The 20,455-nt window shown below is 38.1% G+C and overlaps 4 protein-coding genes across 17 annotated transcripts in view; 1 reads left to right on the top strand and 3 right to left on the bottom strand.

Moving 5' to 3' along the window:
* sws (patatin like phospholipase domain containing sws) overlaps nt 1-8,441 on the top strand; it is a 49,276-nt gene extending 40,835 nt beyond the window's left edge. For 7 of the 12 annotated variants that reach the window (XM_069509909.1, XM_034985358.2, XM_034985354.2 and 4 more), the window contains 3 exons: nt 807-954; nt 3,105-3,155; nt 5,391-8,441. In XM_069509909.1, the coding sequence (XP_069366010.1) occupies nt 807-954; nt 3,105-3,155; nt 5,391-5,501 (310 nt within the window). In that variant the 3' untranslated portion in view covers nt 5,502-8,441. Of the gene's footprint in view, nt 1-806; nt 955-3,104; nt 3,195-5,390 lie in introns of all 12 variants that reach the window. The other 5 variants (XM_069509907.1, XM_069509906.1, XM_034985356.2 and 2 more) reach the window with 3 other exon arrangements.
* LOC117996816 (RNA-binding protein 1-like) overlaps nt 1-20,455 on the bottom strand; it is a 411,711-nt gene that overhangs the window by 48,827 nt on the left and 342,429 nt on the right. The gene's annotated exons all lie outside the window — the stretch shown is intronic.
* LOC117997173 (uncharacterized) lies at nt 9,042-11,808 on the bottom strand. The gene is made up of 3 exons (XM_034985360.2): nt 11,531-11,808; nt 10,730-10,905; nt 9,042-10,101 (listed from the first exon to the last, which is right to left on the bottom strand). The coding sequence occupies exons 1-3, from the start codon at nt 11,643-11,645 to the stop codon at nt 9,067-9,069; spliced, it is 1,326 nt and encodes a 441-aa protein (XP_034841251.1). The 5' UTR covers nt 11,646-11,808; the 3' UTR covers nt 9,042-9,066.
* On the bottom strand, nt 11,950-20,404 carry LOC117996815 (outer dynein arm-docking complex subunit 3-like). The gene is made up of 12 exons (XM_034984952.2): nt 19,818-20,404; nt 19,127-19,326; nt 18,575-18,754; nt 18,059-18,147; nt 17,640-17,736; nt 16,829-17,009; nt 16,234-16,347; nt 15,704-15,881; nt 14,774-14,918; nt 14,085-14,237; nt 13,274-13,397; nt 11,950-12,869 (listed from the first exon to the last, which is right to left on the bottom strand). Exons 1-12 carry the CDS (start codon nt 19,921-19,923, stop codon nt 12,754-12,756), a joined length of 1,683 nt encoding a protein of 560 aa, XP_034840843.1. The 5' UTR covers nt 19,924-20,404; the 3' UTR covers nt 11,950-12,753.

The following is a 20,455-nucleotide window of genomic DNA, read 5'->3' as shown; positions in this document are numbered from 1 at the left end:
CGAACAATTAGAACAATTAGTTACCTTATATCTGTCATCACTCAAGCCTTTTTATGTCTACTAGCTTATGCTCGCGACTTCTTCCGCGTGGACTACACAAATTTCAAACCCCTATTTCACTCCCTTAGGGGTTAAATTTTCAAAAATCCTTTCTTAGCGGATGCCTACGTCATAATAGCTATCTGCATGCCAATTTTTAGCCCGATCCGCCCAGTAGTTTGAGCTGTCCGTTGATAGATCAGTCAGTCAGTCACCTTTTCCTTTTATATATTTAGATGTAGGTATTTCGTACCATCTTCCATATCGCAGTCTCGTTCACGCCGCAGAGGCCCTTTGAAAAAGGACCCCGGAAGGGTTCGAAACTAGTCGGGCATACTCGCCAAACACGTGGGTCTAGTCGTTAATGATTCAGATGTATAATTGGGTACCTATTTGACTCCAATTTTTTTATTTCTTTATTATACACTAGGGTAAAAACAATGACGTAAACTGAAAGAACGAATTAAATCGATCAAATAACAAAAAAGTTATAAGCATTTAAATATTTCTGATTAGACAGAGATAGCGATATAGAATTTTGACGTCACACCTTACTAATGCCACAGTAGCTTCGTGCGGTTTCATACAAATTTTCGTTTTGCGATAAAGGGATGGAAGACCCCACTCCAAAATTAAAATGCCTGTAACTTTGTAAATCTTTGTTGGATTTTAATCCTTTTTTCAGCGTAAGCAGTATTTTTATTAGTAATAATATTTATCAAATTCAAAAGTAGGAAAATACCCAATTGGTATCTTCTTGATTCCAGCTACACATTCACGGACCTAGCACAGATGGTGTGTTCGGTACGTACGGGGCGTGACGTAGAGTACGATTCACCTTCATCATCTGACTACGAAGAAGACCAGAGGCACTTTGAGGGCTACGCGTCCGAGCCCAGTGGGGGCATAATGGAGGTACGTTATTTTTTTGGCCCTCTTGAAACTTTGTGCACACATTCAGTTCACATAATCCACAGCGTTAATACATAATTATTATTTAAATTTAAATCTAGTTATAACAGAAGGCCAAAAGAGATTACTTAAAATTATAATTAAAATTATATAAAATATAATTAAATTATATTTTAACAGAATAGATTTAGAATAAATGTAGGTACCTATATACAATAATAAAATTACAACTGTGTGTGTATGCTTGTGTGTGTGTGTGTGTATGCTTGTGTGTGTGTGTGTATGCTTGTGTGTGTGTGCGTGTGTGTGTGTGTATGCGTGTGTGAGTGTGTGCGCGTGTGTGTGTGTATGCGTGTGTGAGTGTGTGCTTGAGTGTGTGTGTGTGCGTGTGTGTATGTGTGTGTGTGTGTAAGTGGGAGTTTAAATTCCACAATACAACAAACCTGCTTATAGTCTGTCGACTGACTTCAGCTACAACAAAAAAAAATCCATAAGGAAGTATTATAAAATAAACTTATAATAAGTATAGTAATAATAGTATTGACTTCGCCATATTATTGTGACGTCTTAGTGGGCAATACATTTTTCTATAGATTTTGTAATGATTAAATAAAGAAAAAACGTCATGTATGCAATTATTTCCCTTGAGAATAATTGTACGTTGGGAGCCAAAACAATTGAATAAATTATCACTGTTATTTTATAATATTATGTTTTAATGATTATTGTGTGTTTTGTAACTAACTTGTAAGTTTTAGTAAACTAATCAAATTTCAGTTCATTTTCTTCGCTATTTAAACCTGGGCTTACATGCGACCGGTTTCATTAAGCATACACTTTCATATTATATAAAACCAGCTTATGCTCGCGACTTTGTCCGCGTGGACTGCACAAATTTTACTCCCTTCAAATCACGTCGCAAATTTTTACGCAGTCGATCGAGCTTGTAGTTTTTGACAACGCGATGCCATGTCGCGGTTTTACCCCCCTTTCACACGGCAGTCCAGTTTTTTGCAGGATCCCGTTTGATGGCGAATATGTTTGTATGCTAGCGTTCACACGAGCATCCCGCATGCGGGATGCTCGCTAGCATATAAACACATTCGTCATCAAACGGGATCCTGCAAAAAACTGGACGCCGCGCCGTGTGAAAGGGCTCTTAAGGTGACCAATCAACATTGAGCTAGGCTGCGCTGTGCTGTGCTCAGCTAAGCTAACTTTCTGGTGCTTATATGTTTTAAACACAGCACATCCGTACAAAACGCAGCGCAGCAGCGTTTGTTTGTATCTTCATTATAATCTATAAGAGGAGCGATAGAGCATAGCACAGCACAGCGCAGCATAGCTCAGTGTTGATTGGTCACCCTTAAGTTTCGGTCTTTACCCCCCTCTTTGTCGTGAAATTAGCTAATCGAAATCTGTTCCATGCACGCTTAGGTTAGAACCAAGTTTTTGTAAAATTTTATTAAGTTGATATGTGTAAATTTTAGCGTTGTAGAGCGTTGTCGTTATCACTCATACCTATATGACGTTTTGTCGGTCTCAACGACAGAGATAATGCTCTACAAATCCGCTATCTCCTACATACATTATTTTCTGTCGCGTACTGTACTGCTCTGAGCTACGTTGCCTGTTTATCAGCATACACTTCGCTGACTTAGCCTATCTATTTGGTACTACATACCTCACTGAGGAAGTTTCAGGGCAACGTACGCTAAAATTTTCATAGATGGCGCTGAATACTACCACCACTAAAGATTAAAAATAATACCTGCATCTATATGATCAATGCTTTAATGTTTAGGTCGTGTCAATCAATTACATAGATGAAATGTAAGAGCTAGCGTGCACTGCAATTTTCCTTACGTTTCTTCCCCACAAAATCTGTGAACTATAATAGAAGTAATTAATTAATATCGCATCCGATTTAAATTTAAAAATTTAAAGCATAGATGATATAGATATAGGTATTATTTTTCATCTTTAGTGGTGGTAGTATTTATAGCGCCATCTATGAAAATTTTATCGAATGTTGCCCTGAAACTTCCTCCTAGGGATGTTGTACGATTTATCAAACACGCTGTATAGATTAGGTATTATAAGTGTAGAGTAGAGTGTGGAACAACTAAGAGATTGGGTGTTTTGTACTGTAGATGTCGTCAAGCGTAGAGGACGGCGCGGCGTGGATCAGCGACACGGAACTGGTGCGCACTTAATGAGCTGCTCGAGGCACATTAGTTTGGGTTTAGACTTTGTTCCATCTATCTATTGCTGTTCTTCGTTGGTTTCGCGGGTGCACTTGGGCGCTTCTGGGCGACATGACGTGTAACTTGTAGTTATACTAGTAAACCACTAGCTGATGCCCGTGACTTCGATTTAGAATTTAAAAATCCCGTGGAAACTCACTAATTTCCCTGGACAAAACGTAGCCGAAATCACGTCTATCCGTTACTCCGTTGCGACGTGATTGAAGGATAAATCAACAAACCTTGCGGAATTTCAAAAAGTTCTGTCTTATTTTCTGTTTCGAATAGGGCTATTCGATTGGTTGTTATAGAGAGGCTAAAATGAACCAACAGTTCAAGTAATCTATTATATAAAAATGAATCGCTAAATGTGTTGCTCATCGCAAATCTCGAAAACAGCTGAACCGATTTCGCTAATTCTTTTTTTATAATATTCCTTGAAGTACGAGGATGGTTCTTACGGAGAAAAAAATTTAAAAATTTGAATCGACTGTTAGGCGGAACGAAGTTCGCCAGGGCAGCTAGTGAATAATAATTACAAGTTACACATACTTATACTTAAAGTAGCAGGGCTGTGGGATCGCACTAAAAGATTTAGCTTCTTGGGTCGTGCTTAATGTATCGCAAAACTTCTTGATTTACTGTGATACAGCACATGACATCTCGCTCAGCTTAGCTAAGAATTGTATATTTTCGGGGGTATTTGACTGTTAGAAATTTCGTGTTATCTATCTATTCACTTTGCAATTATTTCAGCTCCTGTACTAACGGGGATAATTGATATTAAACTATATTTCTGTCGCTTACTCTTAATACAAATTGCACCTATACACCAATACCCTGAGTGTTCGTTTTTACTATAAGCCTCTAAAGTAAGCCAATATAACCGCAGACAAAAGTTCAATGACCTTCATTATGAAACCCTTACGAAACCAACTAACTACGCCAACACTATAGCTGTCTCTTTCGCGCATAGGGATAGACGCGCTTATGTGGTCGAGAGTGGATTTCATTATAAAAGTCGTGACGTCACACCAGCGAAACATCGGTGTAAATGACATATTACGCGTTGGTCCGCCATTACATTACATTTGCCGTTTATTCATTTCGTTTCGGAATGCGCTCGCGTACAAGGAGCCGATCGATTAATTTTTTTTTACAGAAGACCTAAGTGTTGTCTACCCCTTCATTAGGCGAACGATCTTTGGTTTGTTTGGTTACATTGTGTCCGCCGTTATATTGGCTTTACTTGAATGTGTGCTTCTGTTGCCGCTATAACAACAAATAATAAAAATTTCAGAAAGGCTTCCATGAAAATTAAAAAAGTGATGTTTCTTGTACGATGGTACCTACGGAACCCTTCGTGTGCGAGTTCGACTAGCACTTGACCGATTTAACTTGCGCCCTTTTTTTGATTAAAAAATATCGATATAGGCAACGCTTGTTTAATTATTACATTTGTAATCTACATTTTTCGTCTTTTTCACATTGATCGACTCGGCTTTTTACAGCATTAACATTGAGGGGACATGGCAGCTTTGTATTTTAACATTCTCAATAATTCATTTATTTTTTACGCTTTTAGTATATCAACGCAACGTCTGTAGGGTTAGTATAAGATTTTATATCTCACCAACGTTGATAGAATTCGAGCGTCGAAACACTTCAGCGTTAAAGTAAAATGGACCTTGACTGGTTTGTTTCAAAGCCTAAACACGCCCAATGCCAGTACCTGTACAGCCTGCGCTCCAAGTAGATATCTTGCAAAATTAAAATAGGTGGTACCGAATTTTTGACTTTAAAACACGGAACTTTAGGTCAAGTTTACTATGTGTGCTTAGATGAAAATAACGTCAAATAGCCTTTACAGTAAAGTAAAAAATTCAATTCCAGCGCTTTTAATTTCGCAACGTTTCCGCTTGGACTGCTGACTGTTTAGCTATGATAGACAAACTTGAGCATTGTAACAAGGCAGTTAAGGTTTATTTTACTTTAATACTGAAGTGCTTTGACGCTCAAATATTATCAACGTTGGTGAGACGTATAAAAGCGTCAACCGTTTCACTAACGCGTGCCAAAGCGTTGGTGTGCTAAAGGCGTCATTAACATTTTACTGCTTACTACCATGTAGTTACTATTCATCGCTTTCCTTTCCCACTGCCTTTTTTTCATGGATTTAATTTCCATTTTCAGGAGGGTCTTCGAACACGACGCGTGGGAGGTTCCCTATCGCTGTCAGAGGAGGAGCCCGATTCGGAAGCGGAGGTATACGACCCCCTGAACAAGCGCGGCGGGGGTAGATGAGACCCGACCATGCACGATCTGTGCAACGCGTTATATAAGTACGTACGAGGGGACACAGGGCAGTGACTAGAACGAGGTCAGTTTAGTAGTTTTAGTAGGCATAGCTCATTTTTACCTTGGAGCCTCTTAAATTTACTAAGATCAGCTTAATTCGGTGCCTCGATTTTGATCTACTAGCAGCAAATTGTGTATACGAAATTCTTAAGAATCCTATGTAAGTTTTATTATGATAAGATTTGAATGCTCATGGACAGTAAACCAATCTATCCGAGTTCTATACGAAATCATGAATAACTCTTACGAAATAACCGACGTACTAAAATTTTTTTTTTTTCAGTTTTGGATTGAATCGGGATAGATCTGTATAGTACTTACTGCCTTGGACGACAAGCTTACTGCACATGAGCTTTCAAATCTTATCGAAATAAAAATTACACATTATAATACGTAAAAAATGACTTCTCAGCGCCATTTTAACTTTGTGTCAGTTATGTCAAAGGTACGATTTTAGCCCTTATCTTAGACATGACAGTTGACCCATAGAGTTAAAATGGCGCGTGAAAAGTCATTTTGTACGGACTATACGTTATTTAACGTATCTATCTATAATATCTTCGGTTGAGAACTTCTTTGTATGGGACGATATTTCAGCGTGATTGTGTATTAGTAAGTCAATAGACGTCTATTTTCAGATACTATGAAAAAGGGAAAATGGCTACTAGCGAAATATTAGGTATAGGTAGATGTTTATGGCGCTGTCTTTCTTTACTCAAGTTCTTGAGTAAACAATCTCGTTAATCTTAACTAGGTATAAAACATTATGTTCAAATAATTTAATATTAGTATCGAATTAGGTAGCTTTTTATAATAAATCAAAAAACTGCCCTCCGATTGTGTAAGAAAAACGTATTTATCGTAATCGTAAATCGACAGCAAATTCTTCCCTTTGATTGGTTGATTTGCTGTTTACATTTTTTCACAGCCAATCAAGGGGCAGAATTTGCTGTCGACTTACCATTACGACGAATACGTTTTTATTACACAATCGGGGGCGGGTTACAGTTAATGAACGCACACTTAAACTTTTAGATCTTCAAAAGTTTTCATGAACATGAAAAATAATATTCTGGAATAACAATCATAAAAAGCGGTTAAAGCCGGAAATATACTAGCGTGTTGTGTTGTGTCGTGACGCATCTGAAGTATATCGATTTAGTATGGTCCGAGACACGACACAAGGCGTTACGACACGCCACTCCACCACAGTTCACGACAGTTAGGGAACTTGTAACAAAACGTCAAGGCTTCGACTTCACTAGCTGGCGTCAATGTTACCTACATTTGACTCAGGCTGTGTTTCACAGCTTCTTTGATTTTACGTCAACCATAGCCTAATATTTGACAGATCATCGATTTAGGATCAAACCCTTCTTCCATCACTCTAGTTCACTCTGATCCATGCTAATATCATAAATGCGAAAGTGAGTGTGTCTGTCTGTCTGTCTGCATGCCAGCCTTTCTCGGCCCATCCGTTCAACCGATTTTGACGAAATTTGGTACAGAGATAGCTTAGCATGCCGGGGAAGGACATAGGCTACTTTTTATCTCGGAAAGTATTTTAAAAAACAAATCCATCATCATCTAGTACTAATCCCCTTATTCACAATCATTACTATAAGGTCTCACAGGGTCTCACCAATCAGATTATTTTGTCACGTCAATTTTCGATAATCTGAGTGGTGGAATCCACACTATGCGTTCGAGTACACTGTGCGATTTCATAGTAATAATGACTGAGAATACGGGTGTTAATGTATCAAACCGATATACTTCCGACGCGCTACGTCGTCACAACAGGACACGCTATTATATTTCTAGCCTAATTTGATCAAAATTGTTGATTGATGTTTGATCAAAATTCAAAACATTGAAAATATTGGTTTTAGAAAAAATACTTTCAGTGTTCTAAAGAATGCTGAATTTAAAAAAAAAAACAATTCTGTATATAGGTAGCTTTTATACGATACGCGTAGATTTAATTTGATTTGTATTGCAATGACAATACTTAATTTAATAATAGTTAATTAAATCAAATTTTAATTGAAGCCGATGATTGGTGCCATATTATTGCATTCCTATGAAACTAGGTATAATATGTGTACTTATTTTGTGTATTGCGTATTAAATGATGTACTTAGGCTAAATAAAATATTTCAAGGGCTGATTTTAACGCAGCTAATTTGAAAAACGTATGAGTATTATAGTAAAATGTATTAAGAAGAAAGTCTTGAGGAGTCTTTCGACACACGATAGAAGCGAAGCTTCTTACGCATTATACACCATTACTTTTTGTCGTAGAAAATTTAAGGCAGAATACAGGAAAGGTTTGCAGATTTAATTTTTTCACTAAACTCATTAAAGTTTTTTTTGAAAATATGAATCTTACACACTACGCTAACAATATTTTGAAGAATTATTAATATTATTATTGTAGATATTTTACGAAACTCTTGACAGAGTTAGGAAATGCAATAGATAGCTTGCGATGCCTTGTATATACGTCTTGCTCACTCATATAAGCAACAATACCCGTTGACCAGATAATGAGGTTTCATTGCAGTGTTGAGTGTTCGTCCGTTTCAGTTTTAGTGGGTTAAGCTCCGTTTAGAAGCTTCGTTTCAAAATATGCTTCAAACAAAACTGCGAAAATTTCGATTGGAATTTTTCGGAGTCTCATGTGTATACAATATAGTAGGCAAATGATAGTTAGTTACCCTTGCGATAATGTGTAATGTAAAGGACTGAATTTGTAGCTTATACTTATTACGTAGGTAGCTCTAGGTTTGCCAACAAAGGCACAAAAATGTAATGTATTAAAATACCAAAACTCAAAATATTGTTTCATAGATTCACTTTAATCAATAAATGCTCAAACTTTTATTTCTTTCGTTTTATTTACAATCTCATAAAATTAAAATAGAAAACAAATAGTAAAAAATTTTACTAGTAATTTTGAAAAAATGAAATTACTATTTGTTTAATATTTCAAAATGTTAAAGTTAACCGCAATGTGGCTAATTCTGTTGTACACAATCTCTAAACTAAATTGACAGATCTAAATCTAGTGCTATCCTTTTCCACATGGCACATTATAAAAGGGATAGTACAATACCTTTTTCCTGTCACTGTAGTTTACAGCTTTGATTATGACTTTTCAGTAAATAATAATCTAAGGTTTACAGATTGTGTTCAACCGAAATACAATTATCGCAAAACAAGTAGTTGCAACAATTTTGCAAGTTGCAACATGTTGCAGATCGTATACTATTTTCCGTACTCACAGTCGCTAATCGTTACTTAAGATTGCGTTAAAACGAGACAGATGTATGTGATAGATATAGCTCTGTCTCGTTTTAACTAAACTTAAGTAACGAGTAAAACTATTAGAAACAAAAGCTTAACTGAAATTTGTTTCTGTACAATGCACAGTTATAAGCCTCGTATTTTGATTTGATTCCTTATTTTAGACAAGTATCATAATAGCCGCGATGTTTCCGTTCTCGGTCTAATCTTTGAAAGAATTCCAATTGATAGCGGATAACAATCGTGCCTTGACTTCATGGACTTTTCTCAAGTAACTATGCACGTTGATCACCTCAGCATTATCTCCGTAATCATTCCTAATAGTTTCAATGCCTTCTATACACATCGTTCTATAATTGTGTCCAGTTTCAAGTCCATAGCTAGTAGTCTCCGTTGTACCGTCCCATTGCTCGTAATTCCTTATTGTTATATTCTTTATTTTCTTTTCCCAATGTCTTTTCATGTGGTGTCTTATATCCGGACAGTCACATAAGTTTATAAGAACCTGCATACATCGTAATTGCAGCAATGGTTTTGTTGTAGAACAGCACAAACTAACTATAAGCTTGGTAAGTTCTTCGCAGCATTCTTTAGCCCGCCATTTCGACCGTGTAGTCAAAGTTGTGAATTCCATTAAACCAACTGCACTGATTCTTATCTCTATTGAAGGGGATGTTATGAAAGGTCGTAATTTAAACGTTAAGTCGTAGATATCTGCTAATTGTTTTCCTATAGGATGTTTAAATAACTGTGTCATACAATCCATTGCACCGCAAACAATTCTTGGATCTTCATTAGAAAAAAGCTCCAGCATGATTTGAAAAGCATTGGCTTTTAACGGTCCCTCTGGGTCCCACTCTGTTAAATTTTCAAAAGTTTTCAGATGCAACAGCACAATACCAGTGTAATCGTTCTTGATCATTTTCAACAGGTTCTCAATTATATTTTCGCACTTTAGCAACATTTCACTGGCGCATCGATCTCTCGTTAAAGTCCTCAAAGTATAAGCAGCAGCATATCTTATTTCCTTTCGATCCCTCATGATGAGACACATGAGATTGTTAATAATTTTGATCCTTGACATGATCTGTTTTCTTCCTTGGTGGTACGTAGCGAGGATGGTGAGTATGAGACATACTTTCTCACGTATTACCGGGTCACGGGCAAGCATCAAATCTACGAGACGATAGCCGACGTGAAGATCGATCAGGAACATAGCATTTTCTGATATTTGCACCTGAAAAGGTTGCAAAATTATGGAGAAGAATGTATTGCAATAAATGAAACTTGTATTACAGAAAATTTTGGTAGGTACCAAACCTTTTACGGAGCTAATATTATATTCTAAGAATATCTTAATCTGAACGTCTGATAAAACAATGAAGAAGCAATAAATTCTTCGCAGCGAAATCAAGTTCATTATTCGTACCCACAACTGACATTATGCAAATGTTCATGGCCGGCGATAATCACTCAACATCAGGTGACCCGCCTGCTCGTTTGCTCGCTAACTCTATTTAAAAAAAAACTAGTGTAACGGGCAAGCCATAGCCCATTTATTTATTTGACATCTGATTGGAACGGCATGAGGTGCCACTTACACTAACAAGATGATTATTATACATTGTTCAACCCAATTCCTACCAAAGACAGCTTGCCTGTACCTACGTTGCTGCTTACTTAGCAAGGAAGTTGGATACCGAGAGGGCAAAACAATCTGGAAAAGGAACTTTTCAAAACGGTACTTGGAAAAATGGAAAGACATTTTCTTAGGATTTTATGGAATCTGACTTATCAGAAACGAGTTATCGAAGAGCTTTGCACATTTTTAGGGATATGAAGGTTAATTTGTAAAGATCAAGTACCTGGTCCCAGATACTATGCAAGGCCTGTAATTGCACGAGATGGTCGGGCGAATGGAGGTCCCTGTTTATAAGCCTCAGGCCCACCCGGCCGAAGCCCAGCCGAGCTCGTGTTATGTCCACGCAAGGGGCGTATAAAGACGGCTGCATTGATTCTAACATTTGAGCTGGTGGACTTTCTGGAGCAAAAATACTAACAGTAGGATTACCTAATCTATATATATAAAAGGAAAAGGTGACTGACTGACTGACTGACTGACTGACTGACTGAATGACTGACTGATCTATCAACGCACAGCTCAAACTACTGGACGGATCTGGCTGAAATTTGGCATGCAGATAGCTGATATGGCGTAGGCATCGCTAAGAAAGGATTTTTGGAAATTCAACCCCTAAGGGCGTGAAATAGGGGTTTGAAATTTGTGTAATCCACGGGGACGAAGTCGCGAGCATAAGCTAGTCTTACTAATATACATATTCCAAAAGTAAGTATTTGTTGATTTGTTGTCTCTTATATGGAATTCCACACCCCACGGTCTTGTGCCGCCTGAATCCAGCAGCTCCCTGTGATTCGTTTGAGATCGTTTGCCCACATAGTAGGGGGTCTCCCAATACTGCGTTTTCCGGTGCGAGGTCGCCATTCTAGCACCTTGGGAACCCAACATCTATCGGGTTTTTGAACTATGTGCCCTGCCTCTTCAGTTTCGCAACCCGTTGAGCTATGTGTCTGGAGACTGTGCGGGGCGTCCCCACCCCGATTGCCATCTAGATCTGTCGCGTACTATAGACTAGGTTCTCACAAACCTGTGCGAGGATCAAAGTATTTCTTCTCCATAGCCCTATCAACAGCCTTATTTATAAGGCGAGGGTTCACCGCGCAAACTAGCTGCAGGTATGAATTCTTGTGAGGGCAAAACATGATTGTGATTTGAGTTTCTACAGTAAAATCATCTAAAAATAAATTATTTTATGATATTTTTGTATATCATGTAAATCTATGAACTTGTTTTGGCTTCGATTGATTGACATTTGTGTCATAATATCAATGTCAAATTTATTTACGTCTATCTGCGAGGTCTATCAGGGCCTCAAGGGTATATTACGTTTGAAAGATAATTTGGTCACCCTGGATTAAAATCCCTTTGACAGGAAATCCGGCTCGAAGGACCATATATTTAACGGTAATTTTGCACTAAGCCTTAACAGGTAACATAAAAACCGAGGAAGTTCATAATGTTTATTTAATTTTCAGCATATTACTTACTGACCTAGGTACTCTACAGTTTATGCAATGGCTAGATTTTCTTATAATAAAATTAATATTAAATTAATTACAGTTCGCCACTCCCATTAGAAAGTTTGCCGCTCTGTACCTACTAATATTTGCGAATTGCTGCCGTAGGACACCTGTCTTATGGTCTCTCCACAAAAACTTCACAAAAACAACAATCTCACCTGGTGGTAAGTGATGATGCAGTCTAAGATGGAAACGGGCTAAACTAGAAGGGGTATAGCCCGTATAGCAGCTTTTATTAAACCCATGCGCCTTTGGTTTCTACATGACATCGTACCGGAACGCTAAACCGCTTGGCGGCACGGCTTTGCCGGTAGGGTGGTAACTAGCCACGGCCGAAGCCTCTCACCAGACCACACCAGAAATTTAGCAATTATTAAATTCCAACCCCCTGCCAGGAATCGAACCCGGGACCTCCCACTTATAAGAGCACAGCGCTTACCACTGCGCCAGGGAGGTCATAAACAAGGTTTAAACTAAAGTTTATATGGACTAAACGTGTTTAACGTTTGTTTAAACCGCGTCTAAAGTTTGTGTGGTAAGCCAGTTAGTGTCATGTAGTCCCGTTGTCCCCGTTAGCCGTATCCATCGGGATCGGACATCGGGATTAATTGAATAAAATTATTGAAAATCTATCCCGTTGTCCCCGTTCTCTATTCCCCTTAAACAGGGACTGCGGTAAATGAATAAAGTCAGTTTGTTGTCGAACATCCTCAGACAAAGCAAAGAAGATTTATTTCCTCGGGTACGGCGCACGGAACCCTTTTCTCCTGCACTTGGTGTCGACGATGAGCTGCGCTTGACGCTTCAGGTAACACCGGGATGGTATGTCGTCTTCTTCGTCGGAAGCTAGAATTGGAATGATTTTTTAAAAATTTAATGTACTTTTTTGTATCATGTATAGTCCGCGACAGGTCTAGATGGCAATCAGGGTATGAGGTGGGGGGACGCCGCGCACGACTGCACGTCACCCGCGCTCGCCCGCACCGGGTTAGCACGGGGGCTGTGTGGGGTGGGGTGTTCCTTCCTCGATTGCCATCTCGACCTGTCGCGTACGATACATAGGTACTTGACTGTACGGCTTAGGTATACGTAGACTGTGGATTAAAAACTGTAGAACCAAATCAGACTAGAATCGCCGCTAGTCGGAATTGAAGCCATACTTCTCACTTGCAAAGTGGGTTTATATCACTGTACCAAGGATTTCCATACAAGTTTAGTTCATAATTTTTTTAATGAAACTAAGCACTTACGTGGAGCTCTGATGGGCTCTTTGCCGACAAGTTCTTTGTAAGTTGGCAGGGCCTTATCAGATTCCTTTAATGTACTGGGGCTGCGATTGCTCACTCCAGTAACGGATGGCGCTCCGCTTGTGGTCTGTGTTGGGATATAGAAATTTTCTTATAATATCTATTCAGGGTATGGGCAGATTCGCAAAAGGAATACCTTTGCATATACACGACAGATAAAAATTAAAATAATCTGTATATATATAAAATTCTAAGTCCTGACTGACTGACTTATATATCAACGCACAGCCTAAACCGCTGGTCCTAGAGACATGAAATTTGGTGGTCGTGTTCTTTGTAAAGAGCAGGTATCCACTAAGAAAGGATTTTTGAAAATTTAACCCCTAAGGAAGTCAAATAGGGGTTTGAAATTTGTGCAGTCCACGCGGACGAAGTCGTGAGCATAAGCAAGTCTTCTTCTTCTTCTAAATAATATATTAACGGTTTGACTGACTGACTGATATCTATGAACGCACAGCTCAAACTACAGGATGGATCGGGCTGAAATTTGGCATGCAGATAGCTATTATGACGTAGGCATCCGCTAAGAAAGGATTTTTGAAAATACAACCCCTAAGGGGTGAAATAGGTTGAAATTTGTGCAGTCCACGCGGACGAAGTCGCAAGCATAAGCTAGTCAATAGATAATATCATATCAAACATTTGGGTTTGTCTCGGAAGGCTCAGGAACTTTCTCTGATTGTCTTGTTTACGTGTGTTGTTGTCCTGTGGAAGAACATAACAGAGAAAAGTGGTGATGGTAGATGCCACTTACGTTGGAAGCGACAATGGCATAATCCTTCTGCTTAGGCGCTAGTTCGATACAGCGATTCCTGGCTGAGTTGTACCGTGCTATTAGTACTGAGAGAGTTTCACCAATGTCGCGAGCTTCCGCGGTCCATTCTGGCATCGGTGGTTCTCCAACCACCTGGATAAAATATTTTATGTTTACTAAAGTTTCACAAAAGGGTTTGGAAATTCTCAGTCCCTAATAATTTTCCATCGCAATACATAGTTAATGTAACTTAATTTATTTCTACTATCAACTATGTAACTAAAATTACGGTAGGTACCTACATGAAAAATAAAAATTCTAAAATTCTGTAAAATTTTCTGCAGATCCTCTAAAACTGCTGTTAACTTAGCAACATATTCACAGACGGCAGTAATCACTGTTTTTTATATTAATATTATTCTTAAAAATAAAATTTAAAAAAAACCGGTCAAGTGCGAGTCGAACTCACACATGAAAGGTTCCGTACTATCGCACAGATTGTATACTTTTTAATTTTTTTAATTTACTTGGTGACCATTTTGAGATTTTTATTATTTGTTGTTGTAGCTGCAATAGAAATACTCCGAAAATTTCAACCTACAGACAGACAGACGACCGGACATCGGAGAATTAGTGATAGGGTCCTAAATATTTTATTTTACTGTTACAAAATGATCAAGTGTACCTACATCCAATAATTTGCATAGATCGTAAACCAATTTCTTGATCTCCAAAAGAAACTTCTCCAGATTCTCGTACTTCTTCAGCAATTCCTCGTGTTTTTCTTCTTCTTTCTTTATTTTCTCTTTTAATTCTACTATTTCTTCTTGTCCCCTGCAAAAATAAGGTAATGTTCATATTATTTTGTGGACTAAGAGCCCGTGAGGGCCAGACCTTCGTTATTTCATAAAAGCTGTTGCGCGTTGTGCCCAACACTGGGAGGAACGATCAGCGACTATGAAGTTTGGATCATATGGTGGCTTTGATAAAAAAGACGTAAGTATCTATAAAATGTTGCATCAAAGTATAAGGTCGATTTTTTTTATATTTTCTTCGCAGCAGTATTAGAAATCACGTAATGCATTGCCAGACACTTAATATCGTGGCATCCCCCTGCCAGACACCGTTGGGTGTCTATTAGGGGTGAGACTACATTACTATAGGGAAATCTTGTTGTATAGAAGCAGGCGTTACTTTGCGGAAGTCTATGATATGCAATGAACCAAAAACTTAATTTGCTGTAATCCGCTGAAATAGGTCGAATCTGCATGATGCAACATGCAGCATGCGAAATGCAGAGCCCGCCCTCCCACTGCTAACCATGCAGGAAAAGCAGCCACCAGGCAAGCAATACGCACCCGCAGCACCAAACAAATCAAAACACACTCGACGCACGTTTCGCCCCGACACCGGAGCATCCTCAGGAGATGTAGACCTTACAATGCACAATTGCAAAGCAAAGCAGTGGGAGGGCGGGCGGTGCATTTCGCATGCTGCATGTTGCATCATGCAGATTCGACCTGTTTCAGCGGATTACAGCAAATTAAGTTTTTGGTTCATTGCATATCTAGGGAAATCGTCATATATTTCAGTATTCAACTAAGTACTTCCATCCTTACTCATCCTTATCCCTAACAGAAGCGAATTTGTATCCCTCCAGCTCAGCCATCAGGGTTGTCTGTGTCTGTTCCAGCTGCAGCTTCTCCTCCTCCGTCGTCTGTTGCAAGTAGTTCAACCGCTTCAACGTCTCGCGCTGAGATCTGAAGCGGTCAAACACTTCTTCCGGGTCTGTTACTCCTGGAATTATAGATAGAAACAGGCGTTACTTTGTCGGAAGTCCATGGTATTAAAGGAAAAATATTGAGTCTCAACCGTGACGCGTCAGACGCGACTATTTGACTGCCGGGAACTATACTTAGCGACCATATCTAGCATCCATGATATGTCATTACTGGCAGGGCTCACTAACCCAAGAGTTTGATCATCAAGCCCTGAAAATATTTGGACAAGGAAAAGCTTCCCAAGCGCTGCCCAGCCGAGTTGATGCGGATATTTCTTTAATTGATTTGGTCCGAGCTCCGAGCTCTATACCTACACCCTTTAAGGCTGTGTTTAACCAAAGAAATTATTCATTCTGATTATTGCTTACCTGTAAGCTTCATCAATCTCTGGAAGGTGTCTTCCATCTGAGCGGTGGCTGACTGGTCTTCCGGGGATCGCTCTCTTTCAGATGATCTTGCTGACTCTGGGCGCACGGTACGAACTGCAAAATATATTTTTAAATATAAATTGGGCTAATTTTATCTCAAAAGGAAAAAAGAGACCCTTATAGGATCACTTTGTTGTTTGTCCGTCTGTCCGTGTGTTTTAAATATAAACTACCCTTGTCCTTCAGTAGGAACTAAACTAAACAGCTAAAGCTGTGATAGCCTTAGGACGTCCGCCTTCCAACCGGAGGTCGGGGGTTCGAATCCGGGCACGCACCTCTAATTTTTCGGAGTTTTGTGCGTTTTAAAGTAATTAAATATCACTTGCTTTAACAGTGAAGGATCAAGGAAAACATCGTGAGGAAACCTGCATTCCTGAGAGTTTTCCATAATGTTCTCAAAGGTGTGTGAAGTCTACCAATCCGCACATGGCCAGCGTGGTAGACTATGGCCAAACCTCTTCTCACTCTGAGAAGAGACCCGTTCTCTGTAGTGAGCCGGCAATGGGTTGATCATGATGATGATGTGGTGATTGACCTGGTGGAGGAAATATCCTCTTTTCCAGCTTCTCGAGTTCGCGCCTGCGTTCCTCGAAGCGCTGCGCGAAGTAGGCCCGCTCGGCCGCTCGCCCGTGGTCCGCGTCGTGCGCGCGTGCCGCCTCCGCCGCCGTGGCCGCTGTCGCGCGCACGCGCATCTCCGCTGCCTCTTCACGGACTATCTGTAAAGTTACTTTTTAAGGTTCCGTAATCCATACCCGAAGGATACCAGCGGAACCCTATTAGTGCGCCTCCGCTGCCCGTCCATCCGTCCGTCTATCTGTGCGGGCTATATCTCGAGCCGTAATAGGTTGAGTTGAAATTTTCGCAGAATGTGTTTCTATTGCTGCTATGACAAAAATCATAATATTATGCCCCTTTTTACTTCAACAGCTTAGGGGGTTGCAAACTGAAATTAAAGTAGGTACCTACCTACCTAATTTCTGCAAAATCGTTTAGTTCAGGTAGGTACAAGACAAACTTACATAATTTAAGTTCACTGCATAGGTTAGGCACCTACATTATAATTTATTTATTTTCACGCAAAATTTTTTGATGGTAAAAATGCAAAATATGGTAAGTGACAAAATTCTAATCTCTCGCCCTTCTCAATAAAAATTTACACTCTGGTTATACATGGCTTATTAGCTTTGTCATAAATTTTGCATATTGTAATAAATTTTGACATGCTTAAAACATGTCAGGTTTTTATTAGCAAGGGCCTGAAATATACTAAAGTGACATGAAATAAAAATAATATATTTTATCTTTGTTTTATTTCATGTCACTTTTTGATCGTTTTTTGAATTTACCTCTAGTTTTTTAATTTCTTCATTTTGTTTTTTCAGTAGCTCCTCAATACGGCTGAGTGAACATTCAAACTTTACTGAATCTTCGAGAAGAGCTTGCCTGGCAAAAAAACGTTAGGTAAGTACATCATTTTTAAGGGCCGTCAAGGAAATCAAAACCTATATATATATTGACCTAGAATCATGAAATTTGGCAGTTAGCAATGTCTTATACTTAGTACAAGTAAAGGGAAAAAAATCGAAAAGCGTGATTTTATGGTTACATCACCGAAAATTAAAAAGATGGTAAGAACCCCTTCGCATGTGAGTCTGACTCGCGTTTGATCAGTTTTTCTTATTTGAATTATTTTTAATTTATGCATAATAGGTAAGTGTTATGCAAGTATATTATAATTCTTTTATTATATTTTTGTTAAATCTACCTGATAGAAAAATATTTTTTCTTCACTAATTCTGCTTCAGTCCACTGTATGAGGACCTTGTGAATTTCATTTTCTAGATGAGATACATTCTGAAAAATAATTATAATAATGTTTATGTAAGTATTACCTATTATTGTGGCTAATTCCTTTGTACACAATCTCTAAACTAAACTAAAATATCACGTCTAAATCTATTGCTATCCCTTTAATAATGTTGCTTGCGGAAAAGGAAAGCACTAGATTTAGACCAGTTAATTTAGTTTAGTTTAGAGATTGTGTACTAGAGAATCGGCCCCATTGAACTACTTATTTTAGGATTATTACTTATTTTGTAAATGTTTTTTACGAAAGTTAAAAAAACTAGATTTCCTTAAAGTTTATTTACAAATTGGTTGTAGTTTTGTACTGTATGGCCAAAGTCGTATATATACCATATGTACTTACATCTTACAATTTACTTTAATTTCTGAATACGAATAAAATTAACATTTTAATATATAGGTATAGGAAACAAACCTTTCTAGCTCTAGTAGTGATCTTAGATTTAACTAGATCGCTTTTAGTGCTTTCGATTAGTAGTTTCTCGTATTCTGTCTCAAGAACTTGTAGCTTTTTCTTTTTACTTCCTTTTTCGTATTTAAGTAAATCTAATATCTTCCGTTGTTCTATTACTTTTAAATCTAGGTTGTGTATTAGCTGTAATTTTAATGATAAGAGCTTTTTTACATTATATGGACAATTCTTTTAAAGTAAGAGTTATTCCAACAGCTAAGGTGAGTAGGTAATATGTTTTGAGTCGTAACTATTCCATTGGCATGAGATTGATGAGATCGTCAATTCAGTGTTCCGGATCGAAAAAGTGCAAAAATAGCTACCTACTTCCAGAAAATACATTGATAGCTCTCAGATACTCATAAGATTTTAATTCTCATAGATCTGAATCTAAAATGTAGGAAACATTCTAAATAATCTACATTACATTTTAGAATTATACTGTAAGAAAATAGTCAAATCCAAATTATTTAACTAGTGATTTTTAGTTCAATAGATCCTGAAAGTCTTACATACCTGGTCAGCACTTTTGTTACCAATAGGGCAAACATCGTTCAGATATTTCTTAACCTGAGCTTCCTCGTCTGCCACAATTTCCCTAGCTTGTGCAAGTTCATGGAGTCTCAGACGAATTTCCTTCTTTAACGTGTCTATCAGATCACTATTCTGTTTCTTCTCGGCTTCATTCTCTTCGTAGTGGGATTTTCTTTGACCCTCTAAAAATGTGTGAGTATTAGTTATTGTAATTGTATAGACAGGTAGTAATAGCTGATCAAACCGATATACCGGTGTATCTGTATTGTCGTCACCCTTTGGGTCTATAGCTTTTAATTTCAGTACGGGTCACGAAAGTTGGAAAAGTGGGTGGATACCGTGTAAATTTGGACGTTAACTTTGTACGCAGGACTAAGCTTTGTAAGTACCTCAATTTAGGTATATTATTTATATGTACTTTATTAATTAGTGAATGAAACATTATTGTCAAGGGTTATTTTTTGATATCGCCTTAATCTACTTGCTTAAGTATATTTTTTTTTAATCTTGGGCAGACTTTGCAATAAATGTAAAATCTAGTCGTCTACGATTTAGAATTGTCCTAAAAGCTATTATACTGAAGTAAAGTGTTCCAAATAGAATTTTTGATTTCGTTCTACTTTCTAAAGGCAAACTTGCTGTTTGTGTGGTAGGTAGGTAGGAAGTAACAAACCTGATAACTGTATTTTCTTTTTAACTTCGAATATCTTTGAATTTATAGTTGTAAGTCGATCTTCGGTTTCGATTTCAAAAGGATGCTTCTGATAGCACATTGCCATTTTTTGTACTTGTTTAGAATTTTTCTTATTCTTAAAACTTGCATAGAAGCGATAGCAACGTATAGTTATCGATTAAACAGATGAATTTGTTTTGGAAATAGGCTTAGTGATATGGAAGCAAATTTCTGAATTAAATTAGCTAATGTATTCCGTTAGAAACGTTAGGAGTTCAAAATTATTATTGTTAAAAGTTCAACGGACAAGATAACAATTATATTTCCCCTTCGAATACCACCCCTATAATTTTGCATTATAACTTAGAACGCCATCTGTGTCGTGGATGCGTAACAACTAAGTTCAAAAGCTCTCGATTGGCCGCCAGCGCCGAGTGGTGTTGAATTGCTTGATTTCTCCACTGAATCAACATTCCTTCGCGTATCTTCGTATGTGTGCGTGATTGCGTTCTCACGGTTTTTTAGCGAAAACCGCTCAAATTTATGAAATAAATCAACGATATTTACATACATCGTAATAAAATCTAATGAATACAGTCACTGTTCGAGCCCGGAAAGCCAAAATATCTATTGTTACA

The sequence above is a fragment of the Maniola hyperantus genome, chromosome 4 (assembly GCF_902806685.2).
Source record: "Maniola hyperantus chromosome 4, iAphHyp1.2, whole genome shotgun sequence".
Lineage (NCBI taxonomy): Eukaryota > Metazoa > Arthropoda > Insecta > Lepidoptera > Nymphalidae > Maniola > Maniola hyperantus.
The sequence above is the reverse complement of the archived record's forward strand: the minus strand, read 5'-3'. Positions and strand labels throughout refer to the sequence as shown.